Genomic DNA, 14,501 nt, shown 5'->3' with positions numbered 1-14,501 from the left:
GAAGCCACGAAAAATTTAGATTTCACAGTTCTCAGTTTTGGAATTTTTAATTCGATTTAATTGTATGTATTAATATTGTATGTATTCTAATCTTTATTAGAGAGATAGAGACACTTTATAAACTGCTCCATACGATACTACTCCAATATTCATTCCGGCACCAGAACTACACTCCAGCATATACTCTCATTAACATCTAGCTTTCTTACTTCCATATTTCGATACAAATGATAAAAGGAACTCAATTGTCACGTTACACCAATTCGTTTCGTATACCCACAGACATATTCTATCTATACTCAGTACATTTTATTTCTACACACATACTCTGAAAAGGACGTCGCCTCCTTTAAGTCAGATTAAATTAGATTAAATTTTAAATTAAAATAGGAAAGAAAATTGAATACTTTAAATGTTATACAAATTACTGTATAATCTATGATCCCACTTGAAGGTTAATACAGAGTATTATGAACAATTACGAGAAGCACCTCATCGAGTCAGAGCTCTGTGCCAACGCAAATATATTTTTCTTGGCGCGGCCGTGTTGGAGATTCTCGCAAACTCGGGCGTCGGAATCCAGCTCGAGTTAGGTAGATGGTATCGCTTATCAGCATCTACCGCTGATAACGGTCTAACGAAGTCAAGTTGGCCGGTCGAGCGCTTATCGTTGGGGGGAAATGGACCCAGTTGTTCGTAACCGGCCGTTGACGCGCAACCTCGCGCCGTTCGTTTTCATTTTTCTCGACGATCGATCCGTCTGTGCTTTCTCGCCAAACTGTGTGTCACTCCGCCGCGCCGAATGTGCCTTCAAATCTGGACGATCGACCGACTCTTCCGATGATCGCGCGTAATTTCCAACGATAACGATTGATATAATATTGATCGGCTGAAAAACTTGCGATCATCCCTCGACGTTTCTTTGTTGTACGCTGTAGCTCGAGATTCGTTGCTTTCATTTTCCTTTTTTTTTTTTTTTCTTTTTGTCTCTTCTCTTCTCCTTTCTTGCCCACTCGCGTTGATAACGCGTAAAGGTGTGTACACATTTGTCACCGTAACTTGCTCCGTTATCGTTACCCAATGTGTTCGCGGTGAAAAATAAAGACTGTTACTGTGCATTGTTAGCTAATAAAATTATTCGGGAAAGCGACCTGCTCCATAAGAAATATTAATAAATACCAATATATTATATTACGTAATATTAAAAAATTGTTTATTATTAAATTTTTATCTATAATCCGAGATGTATCGTTACCTCTTCGCAACGAAACAACAGCGGATAACTGTGAACGCAGATATTGTTCGACAGATTTACAGACAGGTACTGCGAATCGAATCTCGTTACAACCGAACAAAATAACACAGAGTGTGCAAGATTAAGTAACAAATGTGTACGCAGTCTAAAAGTTTGCCAATGTCTTCGCAGGTTTGTACGAGAAATCGGTAGTACGGTTTCCAGATATCGCGCCGCCATCGAGGCCAACCGCGAGATTACCGCAAACGGTAAAGAGAGACGCGTTCAGTTTCTTATCGCAATTACTAACCCGCAATCGAAACGATTCCAACTTTTCCATCGGACACAACCCGATCCGCGTGTGTCGCTGTGACGAATTCCTCCGTTCTTCGAGTGTTTCACCTGCGCATTTCATACACAATTTCCATCGAAATCTTTATCCGATTGATTCCAATTATCGCGTTCACGGCGAACAGAAGAACGTGCGTGTTCGTGCGGTATTCGAACGCGATAAGTCACCGAAAAAATAAACTCGAAGATCGACGAATCAACACCTTGGAAACACGCGTGCGTGGCACGTCTTTATCAGTCGGTATGGCGCTGTTTGAGTGCGGTGTTTCAACATCGTCGCGTTCGTCATTCCGGTGCCTATCACTTCTGTTTCTCGTTGATTGTTTTTCACCTCCGTTTCTCCCTCGTTCCCCCCCTATCCCTTTCGTATGTACGCCGACATCCTCTATCGTCGATCTCTAACAATGTACAGAAAGCTTACACGTTCACACACGCAAATTCGTCGAAGGCGTAATCACTGTCGCTGTTCGGTCTTTCGAACGATCGAGACCGCTTGCGCTCGCGTGTTGAACAACACGAGTCGAAGTCACGGGTACTTGGCAAAATCTCCAATCCATCGAGCCAAGGTGAAACAATCACGGATCACGGTTCGCCGTTTTTTGAGCTTACCCGCTCCCTCATTAGTCAACTGTGCCTATTACGCGTCGCTGCTTTTTTTTTTTTTTTCTTCCTGCTTATCGATACTTCTGTCTACACATATGTACGTGTCATTGTTGCCAACAACGAGAGAGAGAAAGGTGTAAAGACCGAGGGCGAGGGATGATCGGCTGGATCGTGTCCTCGGCGCCTCGTTCCCTCGTTCCTCTCGTGCTCCCGGGGTTTTGGGTAATCTAAGTGTGAAAACGTGTCAAGAGTGATAATCGTCCCTTCGTCGGCGAGAGGATCGTCGTCCCAGCGAAGCGATCAGCGGCACCTTAACGAGGATAACGCATGTTTTTCTAACAGAGAACGACGAGCGAGCTGCCAAACTGCTGCCTACGGACGCCGTACTACTCGGTCGATGAAGGATCGTCCATGTTGAGGAATTACCACCGCTGCTCGACGTTCGAACGTTTCGCCAAAGTTTGCTGACGACAAAACTATCGAATCCCCGAGCAATCTTTTCTTTTCTTTTCTTTTCTTTTTTTTTTTTCTTTTTTCTTTTTTTTTTCGAAGTGACGCGTGCGAAGTTGATCGGAGACGCGCGTTCGAACCTTGAACTTCGTCGAGACCATGGAGGGTCGCGAAGGTCTGTTCTCGCGAAACGAACCGAGCAGAAGTTCGATTCGGCCGCAGAGTGGACGAAAGAGCCTCGAGACGGCGGAGAACAAGCAACGTCAGATGATCGGTGGATACCGAGGCGGAAACAGAGAATCGGCGAGCATTACCTCGCCCACTGCCAAGTACGTGGCGACAGCTCACACGCCGATGGACAATCTGAAGCAGTGGGAACTGGTGGAGTGCGATCGTCGCCTCCAGGTAATTGAGAAGAGGAGCGCCTCGTCCAAGGGCGAACGCACGCCGAGCTTCAACCGCAAGAACGCAACCCCGATCGCCGACAGAAAGATCCTCGCGATCGACGCGAGCCTCGAGGAGAAACTGAAGGCGTTCAAAGAGTCGAACATCATCCAGCCAGTCGTGGCGCCTCGCCGCGACGACGAGGCCAACCGAGTCCCGATTAATCTCGATCTGATCCTGAAGCAGCGAAAAGGCTCGGCCGTCGAGAGCACGGACATGCTTCAGCGATTGGAGCAGCAGGTCAAGGCCATCGAAATGGACACTCTCGCAGCCAGAACGCGCCAGTTGGAGTTCAGCTCGGATTTCGAGCCAGAAATTCGATACACGGACCTTCGGTACAGGGAACACGAGGATCTACTTCGAAACGTGACGGATGACGAAGCCGAGGGGTAACATTTTCTCTCTCTTCTCACACCGCCTGTCCAGTGTAATTCTTCCGCGCGTGTACGCTCCGCGGACGCGTGCTCTGCCCGGATACTCCATCCCCCTTTTGTCTCGTTTTCTTTCTTTCTTTTTTTTTTTTCTTTTTTTTTTTTTTACTTTGTTTACTTTTCAACTTTTGTTCGGCGATCATGCAGTTCAGCGATCTTTTACCAATTCTTGGTTGTTTCAGTGTTCAGGTTCTTTCGTTTTTCGTAAAGCTGGAATTCAGTTGGCTGTGAAAGATCGGGAAAGTAACTTTAGTTTAACGTTATTCAGATAGCAAAATTCAAAAGTTCCAAAACGAGGGTTGTTTTTCAAGATTTTCTTTAAAAAAAATTTACAATGAATAGTACCTATGTATGCGTTTATAAATTGAGCAGCTTGTATGCATCAGTATTGATTATCCGAACCCAATTCTTAGCCCACGTTCTAGAGTTTGAATGTTCCCGAAGGCAATATTTACGCGCAGGCGAAACCTGTTTTTGTTTCTTTTCACCAAATAAGAAGAATTCTTAACTGCACACTTTGCTCAAAGAAATAGCAAAAATCTTCTTCGATCTGCCCCGACTGATTGAAGCTTTGAAAAAATGAGTTGGAATGAAACAGCCAAAATCGGAGAAGATTACCGAACCACATATTTGCCAATCTTCTTTCTCTCTTATCCATATTAACCTTTTGTTCATTCTCGGTTCTTCTCCCTCCGAAACTATCCGATTCTCGATGATTCGTTCGCGTTGGAGGCACGCGTCGATCTAAAGTCATAAGAAAAAAAAAAAAAAAAAAAAAGAAAGAAAAGAAAAAAGGTAAACGAGAGAGTTTGGAATGACCACGATGAATTGAAATGAAAAGGGCCTCGCCGTTGCATCGAGGAGACGCGACGAGGAATTCGACGGGGAACGCGGGCGTTACGACGAAGAAAGCTTCGACCAAGTTGTCGAGGACAGCCTCGGACACGAGGCGGGGACAGGAAGCGGAAGTGCCCCTTCGAGCGCAGACGAGGGTGCAGCAAGCGCGCGCATTGGTCGCTGCGCGGGTCAACAACGCGAAGAAAGATCACCGGCATCAACAGCAACGACAAACCACTACGGTTAGCAGCGCGATCAAACCATTGTCAGACGTCACGCAGAAGAGTGGCGTAAATGAGAAGGAGGTAGATATTGTTTATAGTGTGGACGGCAATTAAATAGAACCTAGTAAGCTCTTTCGAGAAAGAAAAAAGAGAGAAAGAGTGAGAGAGAGAGAGAGAAAGAGAGAGGGTTGGGAGAAAGATAGAGAAAGAAGGGGAATGACACAAGCGTTCATCTTTTTTTTCTTTTTCTTTTTTTGGAACCTTTTCTTTTCGGCAGAAGTTTAGTAATTAGGATGACACGTTTATGTAGCGTGGCACGTCAATAGAGAAAGCTTGTCGCTGCAGGGGAACACGGTAGGAGATCTCAAATTGTTGGAAAGCTTCCATTCAAACGTTGTGGTCATTTTTAGAAAGGGGCCAATTTACGTTATTCGTGTGTTAGAACTAATGGACAAATCCCGAGACAAGAATTGTTTGATTCGGGTGATAGAATCAAACCACTTCTTTCATGTTAAATTACGTTAAATCGTTTGAGAATTTTTGTCTTTTCCTGGATATTAAAAATACCTAATTTCAATCTTTTATTATGGTACATTTTTCGTGGACTTCGAGAGAAGAATTATCTTTTGTTTCAGCATAAGAAGCTACTTCTTCATAATTTTCCTTGAAATTATCTATATGTATGACATATAGATAATTCCTCACTCACAAATGAAACGTACGTTTCATCGCCGGATTAAGCGATAAACGTAATCTCTATATATTTCACGTTTAAAATTTTGTATCTCGAATTTTAATGGAAGGATTTTAATGAAATTTTAAATTTTAATTTTTCAGTTATAGAAAACACGTCAAACATATAACGATGTGTATAAACTGTACACTTCGAACACCCACCGATAGGTTTCTCTAACGATGAGCTTTCCATTGATGTAACACATTCTTTGATTGGAGTTGTCCTAAGTACCGAATTACAGCCATCTTCTCTTTCTTTTTTCTTTCCTTTCCATTTTTCGTCTTTTCTTTCATATACTCTTTACTTCGAGCTACGACGTTAAGTCACTGCGAAATTCATACAAATCGAGCTATCAGGAATCGATAAAATACATATAACTCTTGGCTATTATATTAGGATCTAGACGCGATTTAACAATAAATTCTATCACAAACACATGAAAAACACATTGTGTATTGCATACATACATGTTACCAATTTCAATTCTCCTTTTCGCAATACAAAGTCAGCGACACTTCGTTTAATACTTGCGCACACGTTAAAAAATCCAAATTTGAGCAGTCGTTAATCTCTTTTAATTATATCTTACATTGTAAAAATGTAACATGTATGTATCATCACGTACTTTGATGAAACGTGCAATGAAATTCAAGTTAAATTTTTGTTAATAAACTAAAAACGTTTGTCTCTGATCTTGTCAAAAATACGTAAAACGTCGAAAATTCTAAATGATCCTGATTCAATGGCCAAGGACTGTAGATCTCGAAAGCTGTGCAATAACCGACGGTCGACAACGTCCGTCGTACACGTTCATCGACGTGGCCAGGATCCCCCAGCTGACCAGTCGAGTATAACAGGCACAGCAGCGTAAACGCATCCACATACACGCTCGTATCACGTACACGACGGCAGAGCCTGTAGCTCGTCCGTTTCAGCTAGTATGACGTGGATGGATTGGCTGCCTGCTCGCTCGTACGAGGGTGGTGTGTATCGTCTAACGATCGTGAGACCAGTCAAAGTCGATTTCCCCGACTTTTGCGTTACACGCTTTACCCCCCCTCCCCGACATGTCCTGTTTCTTATTATCATTTTTTTTATCCCCCCCCCCTCCCCCTTCCGTTCTTCCTCGAATCAAGCAGATTGGAAACCAGCGATCGGTGCCAAAATATTCTCGATATACCCGATACCCGGCTGATCTTTTTACGCGTTAAGCTTGGCTTGCCAAGCCCCACATTCGCGATGTTTAACGCGCGAATCATCGTATCTCGTTGCTATCTAATCCGCGTTACGTAACTCGCGCCGAACCTCCTCCCCTTTCGTTTCTTTCATCGTCTTTTCCTTGGATCGAATTCTAACGTCATGAATTCGGACGACGGCGGCGTCGGATCGAACGGTGTGATCAGCTGACGACGCGAGAACTTCGGTTTCGATCGCACGCCACGGAAAACGGGGGTGATTCGCGAAAGTTGTCAAGAGAGAAAGAGAGAGGGAGAGAGAAAGAGAGAGAGAGAGGGGTTGTTGGTAGTCGGGACAGCGATGGTACGTACTTCCGAGGCTGACGCATGCGCAGACGCGATCGTCGTTGGCATCGTCGCCGTGCTCATCGTCGTTTGTCGCCGTTGTCGCGGCCGTCGTCGTCGTCGTCGTAGTCGTCGTCGTCGTCGTCGTTGTCATCGTTGTCGTCTTCGTCGTCGTAGTAGTCATCGTAGTTGTCGTAGTCGTCATCGCCATGATCGCGATAGCGTAGCCTGATCATCGTGGCTGTGATTGTGATCTCGTTGCCCTGACGCGTCACGTTCGTGAACAATCGTGGAGAGAAGACGGTGAAGACGGAAGAGTTGGGAGAGCTCGATTACCAAGGGTGGTTCGTTTGCACGCTCAGCAGCAAGCAGGGGGTGGCGGCATTACGCGTATTGATTCTCCTTTCGCATCCCTCGGCTGTGTGGACTCCTCTGGCCGCTCGAGCGACTCTCTGTCCGCCGGCACAGGCAGAACTCGAGAGGGAGAGAAGAGAATAGCCGGAGGACGACCGTGCAACAAACCTCTCTCTGGACGTCTCGCGCGTCTCTCGCTTTTTTCGTCTGCTATTCGGCGTAGCGACGGCTTCGAGTTGGCTCTGTTGCCGACCGGGGGACGAGGATGCGGCTCGCTCGGTCCTCGCGCGACCTAACCCAGAGACGAAGGCCGCCAATTGTGATTAGTGACGTCAGACGCGTACGCGCTCGCGCTCGCGTTCGCGTTCGCGGCACGCCTCGGGGATCTTGTCTTCTTCAATCGTCCATCGCTTCGTTTCGACACGTTTAACGAATTCCCGGCTGGATCGACGCGGCGCACCAGCCACAGGGTGAGGAGGGAATCCACGTCCCTCGCGCTGTCGACGCGCACTCGTCTGCCTTTCCTCCGCTCTTCTTCGTTACCACCAATGGAGGAACTCGTCGTCGGTGAATTCACCACCGAAACGACAGTGCGAACAGCCGAGCTACTACCTCCTTCACTTTCCTCGTTGCTCCTGAACGATCGAACCTCCGATGCAGTACGCGCCGAATAGCGCGTCGAGTGAATACGTGACTCCCTGATTCGCGAACGACTCTTTCTGATTTCGATGTGCTTTCTCGACTGACTCGACTCGCGCGAGAGGAAGAGGAGATCGCAAACGATGTTTCGTTTCGTTTTTGGACACGCGCACGTAGTTACATGGCCACCGATCGGCAACCGTTCCAAACCTTCTTTCCTCCCTTCTGTCGTCGACGTTTTCGTTGAAAGTTTAACGTAATTTCCGTCGTTGCCTCGGGAAAAGTCTTTCGTCGTCTCCGATCGAGTTTCCGCAACACGGTTTAACTGAAGAAACGGGAAAGAACGTGAAAGAAAACGAGCGTGTGCCACGTATTATGCGATACGCAGGGATGCGACCCTCGCGGAAAGACGCTTGATGCACCTTTCGATCTTTGTGATGTTATGTGTGCGTGTTTTGTTCGATCTATGGATAAAGTGATGTGGATTCGGAATCGAAGAACGAGTATGGCCAGGAAGGAGAACGACGGAGAAACGAGAGATCCTCGTTCGGGTGTTCCGTTCGTTGAAACGCTTTTCTACTAACCCCCGAAGCAGCCGCTTGTTTTGATCGAGTCAGTCGCATAAAAGGGAAGGTGTTGCGAGCGAAACGTCTTCTCGATTCCACGTCGATTTTTCTTCGTACCGTTGCAGCCGAGAGCAAAACCGATCAAACTGGCGGCCTCGAAAGTTGCTGCAGCCTCCTCTTGCAAAATGGTCACCCGTGGCCATACGCGGGTAATTGACCTCACGTAAATTACAATTGCTCGCGAATATATTCGTACACTTGCCGTAGGGAAGCTTTTTTTATACTTGTGATTTGGATATATCTGTGTATATTCGTCGAATGTCAGAAATAAAACTAAATTAGAAATAAATTCGGTATTAAAGACGATTCCAAATTCAAGTAATTTACTTGACCGGAATCAGAACGATGTAATGAATTACTATTGCTATTACTAATTAATATTACCGATGAATCATTGAAATTTTCAACAATTTATGACAATTCTCTTTCAAATACCTTTTTAATGCTCTAGTACATTATTCTCTGTTGTAATATATTTTGTAAATTTTGTACGTTTGATTTCGATCGCTTAAAGTTGTTCGTATCTAAATAAAATAAACTACTAATAAAATAAGAACTAATAAAGAAATTATTCTATAAAATATTTTGATATTTTATCGTAATTGTAAGTATCAAAAGCAACTTGATAAATATATATAAAAGTTATAAGATGTGTTGTAAACATACATTTAATAATAAAGAATGTATAACATGAATAACCATATCTTAAGTATATAAGTATTTAATGAATAATAACTCTTTAGATACTTTTATGATTTTCACAAAACATATACTTGTAATAAATGTGTAGTAATTTCTGTGGATATTTTCAAAATCGCTAAAAATTTCACCAAATCGTGTAATCATGATAGTGTTCACAATAAAGTTTCTATAGTAAAGGTAACATGTTCATAAAAGTGTACGAATACATTCGCGAATCACTGAGTAGCTACATCTATATATTTTCAAACAATTTCAACGTTTGTTTCAAATGCAGTTCCATTGTTTAATTGGGTTTCAGATTTTCAAAGAAATGTCACAAAGGCAATCTGCTTTCAATGCGTTAAGAGCCAGCGTAAACGCAACATTCCATTTGCGATTTTTTTTTTTCTATCATTTTACGTATCAAGTTTGTTTCTTAATAATACTGTAATTATGAGATGCAATTTCGAGAATTCGTTTAACATTTTCTTCGCTGCCAGTTCTCCCTGGCAGGGTCTATGATTGCATAAAATTGGAAGAAATTGAAGTATTCTCAACGTTATGGGAAATTATTGCCCGGTTCGATTAATCCAATCGACGAGTCTCTGTCCTTGAAACGCTCCACCCAGATATACGAGGAAGAAATTGACATTTTGCCTGACCAATTTCTAATTAAACTGGAATAACGAAACTAATGGATTGTCAGAAAAATAAATGAGATCGTATGGAGATTGTTTTTATTAAATATTATCTCTCCATCTAGATTATTCTTTCACAAGAGTATAATAGATAGCATATTCTTAAGAATCACAAAATTCCAGCAGATCTATCATTTCTGTTGAAAATTGTTAACAACATAATCGTTTATTGCCTACCTCGTTTAGGAAAAACAAATTTATACGCTCCACCCAGATATATGAGAAAGAAATTGACATTTCTCCTCATCAATCTCTAAAACGTATATATAGTCGAGACTCAACAAACAGGATCGCTAAATTAGCCAACTTATACACTGACAAGGTTGACTTTTTTCCCCGAGCGTACGACCACATCTAAAAACGAAGTTCTTCGGTGTACTTTCAACACATCTTTACATCGTATTACTTTATCCTTTTTCCCTCTTTTTGTCCTGCCATTTATCGTTTAGCAATAGACCGCAAATTTTGGTGCATTTATGGGAAATTCTAAATTTACTGTTTCTAAAAATTGCACTGTACGCAAATAATACCAAAGGATGTATAAAATATCGAAAGTAGTACAGTGCTTTCTATAATAATTGGCTCGTGAATAAATAATTTTCTATCCAGGTTGAAATGAAAACGTGGGTTCGCATAAAAATCCTCAGTCAAATAGTCATTACTTAATCTATAGTTTAAATACTAATTTATTACTAAATATTACTAGTAATTTATTAATAATAAATATTGCAGCTCCTAAACGTTCTCGACGTTTTTTTGAAACGTGATTTCATTGTTGAATCGCGAGTGCAAGAATTCGTAGACAGATCTTCCAAGACTTATTTACGTTAATTGCGTTACAAAGATAATTTGCATTCAATGCAGCTTTGACCGAGGTTCGATTAATCTCGTCAACGAGTTTCCGTTCCTGGAAATGTGAAACGTGGTCATCTGGCCGCGTAATCATGGCAAGCAAATTGCACATGTAACGCTCGTTGTAGGCTAGTGTCGAATAACGTTGATGAAATCAGGCAAAATTCGAAAGAACCAACTCACAGCGATGTAATAAAATACACGAATTGAAAATTCGGTTAAATCCGTCAGTAGAATTTAGTTTTGTTTGCAACAGTTAATGTCGTCGAATAAAATTGAATTAAAGAATAAAATAATTCTGATTTAGCTCGATGCGTGGTAATAACGTCGAATAAAATTGGGATAAAAGAAATCAGCTCAGAGTGATACGGGTAAAATGAAATACGATAATCGTGGGTGCCGATTTGAAAATAGAAACCGAGATGTTAGATCGATCGTTACGATTTTTAATTATCACGACAGCTGTATCATTATCATGCGAGAACAATCATCTGTGACCATTTCGTGTTCGTTTTTGCTAACAAAATCTGTTTGTTGTTTATTTCAGACAGGGGATGGCGTGGGAGTGTCGAGTAGCGGTGGTCGACTCTCGTCACGAAGTCGGACTTCGGAAGAGCCCCACATTGGCAAGTACAAATTACTCAAAACAATTGGCAAGGGTAATTTCGCCAAGGTAAAACTTGCCAAGCACGTGCCTACCGGGAAGGAAGTGGCTATCAAAATTATCGACAAAACTCAACTGAATCCCGGTAGCCTTCAAAAGGTGAGAGGAATGTCTATATGTAGTTGACCCTCGAAAAAGGCGGAGGCTTAGGGACACAGTTACCCCGCGTAGTCGAGAATTCCAGTATAATTTCTACAAGAACTTAATTATCTATAATAACCCGTCGTTGACTGGATTGGCCCTATTTTGCATCCTATGTTTCTTATGTGTTGTTATTTTTAGAATAAAATAAGTTTGAGGAGAGAAAATGTTATTAGGAAAATTATAAAGGAGAAAAAATACATACATACACATATACAGGACGAATCACCTAACTCTGCTCCCTTGAATTACTCGTAAACCATTTATTGTAGAAAACCTGTTTCGAGTTCAAGTTTGTGTGGTATTAACGAAATCGTAATAATTACAAATACAAATGTCGTCTGGAGCTTTTTAAACATAATACATAATGATTGATCTCTCGATTCAAAGGAAAATCTCGAGAGATATTTTGAAAATTGATCATTTTCGATCGTTTTTGTGCATTCAGTATTCATGTTCTTTCGAATTGCGAGATTAAATGTTACATATTACATTTAAAAAGAAATTTATAAATTACATTGCATTCAAGAAATTCAAGAAATTAATTATTATGTTACACGACTTCCTTAATACAATACGACTTTTTGTTTAAGACATTTGTTCATATGACAAATGAGTTTCAAGTATGTAATTTCATTATACACTGATATGTGCCTTTTATTTACGCAAATATGTTATATTTTGTTTCTTTCAAACAGTTCTTCGTTAGCCATCTAATTTATTGAAAAAGTCACAGTCTATTAACAATATCCCTTCGCAAAAACTTTCATAATATTGAGACAGAAAAAGAACTGCATACAATCAAATCCACATTATTCGAGGGTCAACTGTGATTAAATCGTCTGCCGAATAAATCTATTGACACGTCGATGTCGATGTTGTTGCAGTTGTTCCGGGAAGTAAGAATAATGAAGATGCTCGATCATCCAAACATAGTGAAGCTATTCCAAGTGATCGAGACCGACAAAACATTGTACCTGGTAATGGAGTACGCTAGTGGTGGCGAGGTTTTCGACTACTTGGTACTACACGGTAGAATGAAGGAAAAAGAGGCCAGAGCAAAGTTCCGGCAGATTGTCTCTGCCGTGCAATACTGCCATCAAAAAAAGATCATTCACAGGGATTTGAAGGCTGAGAATTTGCTACTCGACAGCGAGATGAACATCAAAATCGCCGATTTCGGTTTCAGCAATGAATTCACTCCGGGCAATAAATTGGATACCTTCTGCGGTTCACCCCCTTATGCAGCGCCTGAACTTTTTCAGGGTATACCGTCATAAATTAACTATTTTTTCTATTGAAGTTTCGAGGCTTACAATCGCTTGAAGTGAAACATGTTTTCAGAGTTGGACAAAATGTGATCTGTGGACTACCGATTTTTATGGCAAAATATTTTATATTTTTGAGAATCAGTAATCAGAAAAAGAGAACCCGAATATAGGATTGTTTCATGTATCAAATATTGTAGAAAGCACTGTATTTTTAATATTTTATATAACATGCATTCTATACACTTTTACAATTTTAGATCTCTCTCAAATACATAAAAATCCATAGTTTACTAATCTAATTAATGTTTGAAGATTACGACTAATGTGAAATGCAAAATCATGATTACTAATTATTAAATAATCAGGACAATCACAATATACAATAAGAGCAATCTATAATTATGACCATTAATTTAAAAATCATTGATCGTGAGATAATTACTCTTTCAGATTATGCTTCATTCAGTATTTTATTTGTATTGTCGTTTTTATGTTCCAAAATACTTTTATGATGAGAACTCTTTTGTGAATTCAAATCATGCAACCTAGATTACACATTCTATATTTGCCAATTATTAAAAACATTATAAAGGATTTTAAGGATTATCGTATCTCATACATTTTTCCGATTTGTAATTTCATTACATAATTAAAAGATTAAAGTTATGTAAAGAATTTTTTGGATATACTCATTGAATGATGTAAATATTGATTAACGATTATTCATAATGGTTTAACTTACAATGATTGATTAATTATCTGATTACGATAATCGATTACAGAAAGGATTACAAAAAAAGTCACTTATTGTCCAACTCTGCTTGTTTTTAAGTTCAAGGCAAAAGGAATCCCTAAAGAAGCTATTGTGTAATACTTGCTTTGTTGTGTAATGCTAGTAAAAAGTCTCAAGAAAAAATTTCTTCTGAACATAATTTTCGTCTGAAAGTTTCAAACTTAATATTTTTACTGTTTTCTTCTCTTTTCGTAAAAAATCAGCGATATCAACGATGTTTGTTCTTTAGGTAAAAAGTACGACGGACCCGAAGTAGACGTCTGGTCGTTGGGAGTAATATTGTACACTTTAGTGTCTGGATCACTGCCCTTCGACGGTTCGACGTTGAGAGAACTGAGGGAACGAGTACTACGAGGGAAATACCGAATACCGTTTTACATGTCTACGGATTGTGAAAACCTGCTGAAAAAGTTTTTGGTGCTCAACCCGACGAAACGGGCCTCCTTAGAGGTAAGCATTTCAGACAAGTAACAGAGACAGCATAAATCTGACGATTTTTCACATGTAATACAATTTTCAAATTCATAATTTTGTAGTAGTTTCTCTTTATTATCAGTACAATGAGAGTCTACTCTGAAAATTTTCTACTATCCTCTGAATCATTTAATCGAGAATCGCTGCTCTTGAAGTGTACTTTATGTTCTTGAGGTAACGCCGTGATCTATGATTATTGTGTAATAAATTCAATCTTAGAAAGGTGGAATAAAAATGTCGTTATATCATGAAACCAAATATCTAGAAAACATTTCATGCAACACTGTCATTATTTTCCCCATGATGTGCGAAGTTTCATTACGTTTTACGATCAATTCCATTATTAATGAAATCGAATCAACTATTTTCCTTGTATTAATTGAAATAAATGACGCTACTCGACCGTAAAAATTCGTCAGATTTCTATGCTCCACTCTGTATAATACATTTTTTGGCACCGTATCATTCGCTGTTTCTA

At 40.7% G+C, this 14,501-nt stretch overlaps 1 protein-coding gene across 13 annotated transcripts in view; it reads left to right on the top strand.

The window, feature by feature from the left end:
* The window catches only part of LOC122533350 (serine/threonine-protein kinase MARK2-like), a 71,805-nt gene that overhangs the window by 45,246 nt on the left and 12,058 nt on the right, over positions 1-14,501 (top strand). For 4 of the 13 annotated variants that reach the window (XM_043662980.1, XM_043662983.1, XM_043662981.1 and 1 more), the window contains exons 3-6: positions 8,515-8,598; positions 11,228-11,443; positions 12,373-12,751; positions 13,779-13,999. In XM_043662980.1, coding sequence (XP_043518915.1) covers positions 8,515-8,598; positions 11,228-11,443; positions 12,373-12,751; positions 13,779-13,999 — 900 coding nt within the window. Of the gene's footprint in view, positions 1-1,773; positions 2,152-2,530; positions 3,472-4,354; positions 4,656-8,514; positions 8,599-11,227; positions 11,444-12,372; positions 12,752-13,778; positions 14,000-14,501 lie in introns of those variants that run through there. The other 9 variants (XM_043662977.1, XM_043662976.1, XM_043662973.1 and 6 more) reach the window with 6 other exon arrangements.

This window comes from Frieseomelitta varia, unplaced genomic scaffold, assembly GCF_011392965.1.
Source record: "Frieseomelitta varia isolate USP_RPSP 00005682 unplaced genomic scaffold, Fvar_1.2 scaffold_520, whole genome shotgun sequence".
Lineage (NCBI taxonomy): Eukaryota > Metazoa > Arthropoda > Insecta > Hymenoptera > Apidae > Frieseomelitta > Frieseomelitta varia.
Note: the sequence above shows the minus strand (reverse complement) of the source record. Positions and strands in the feature narration are given on the sequence as shown.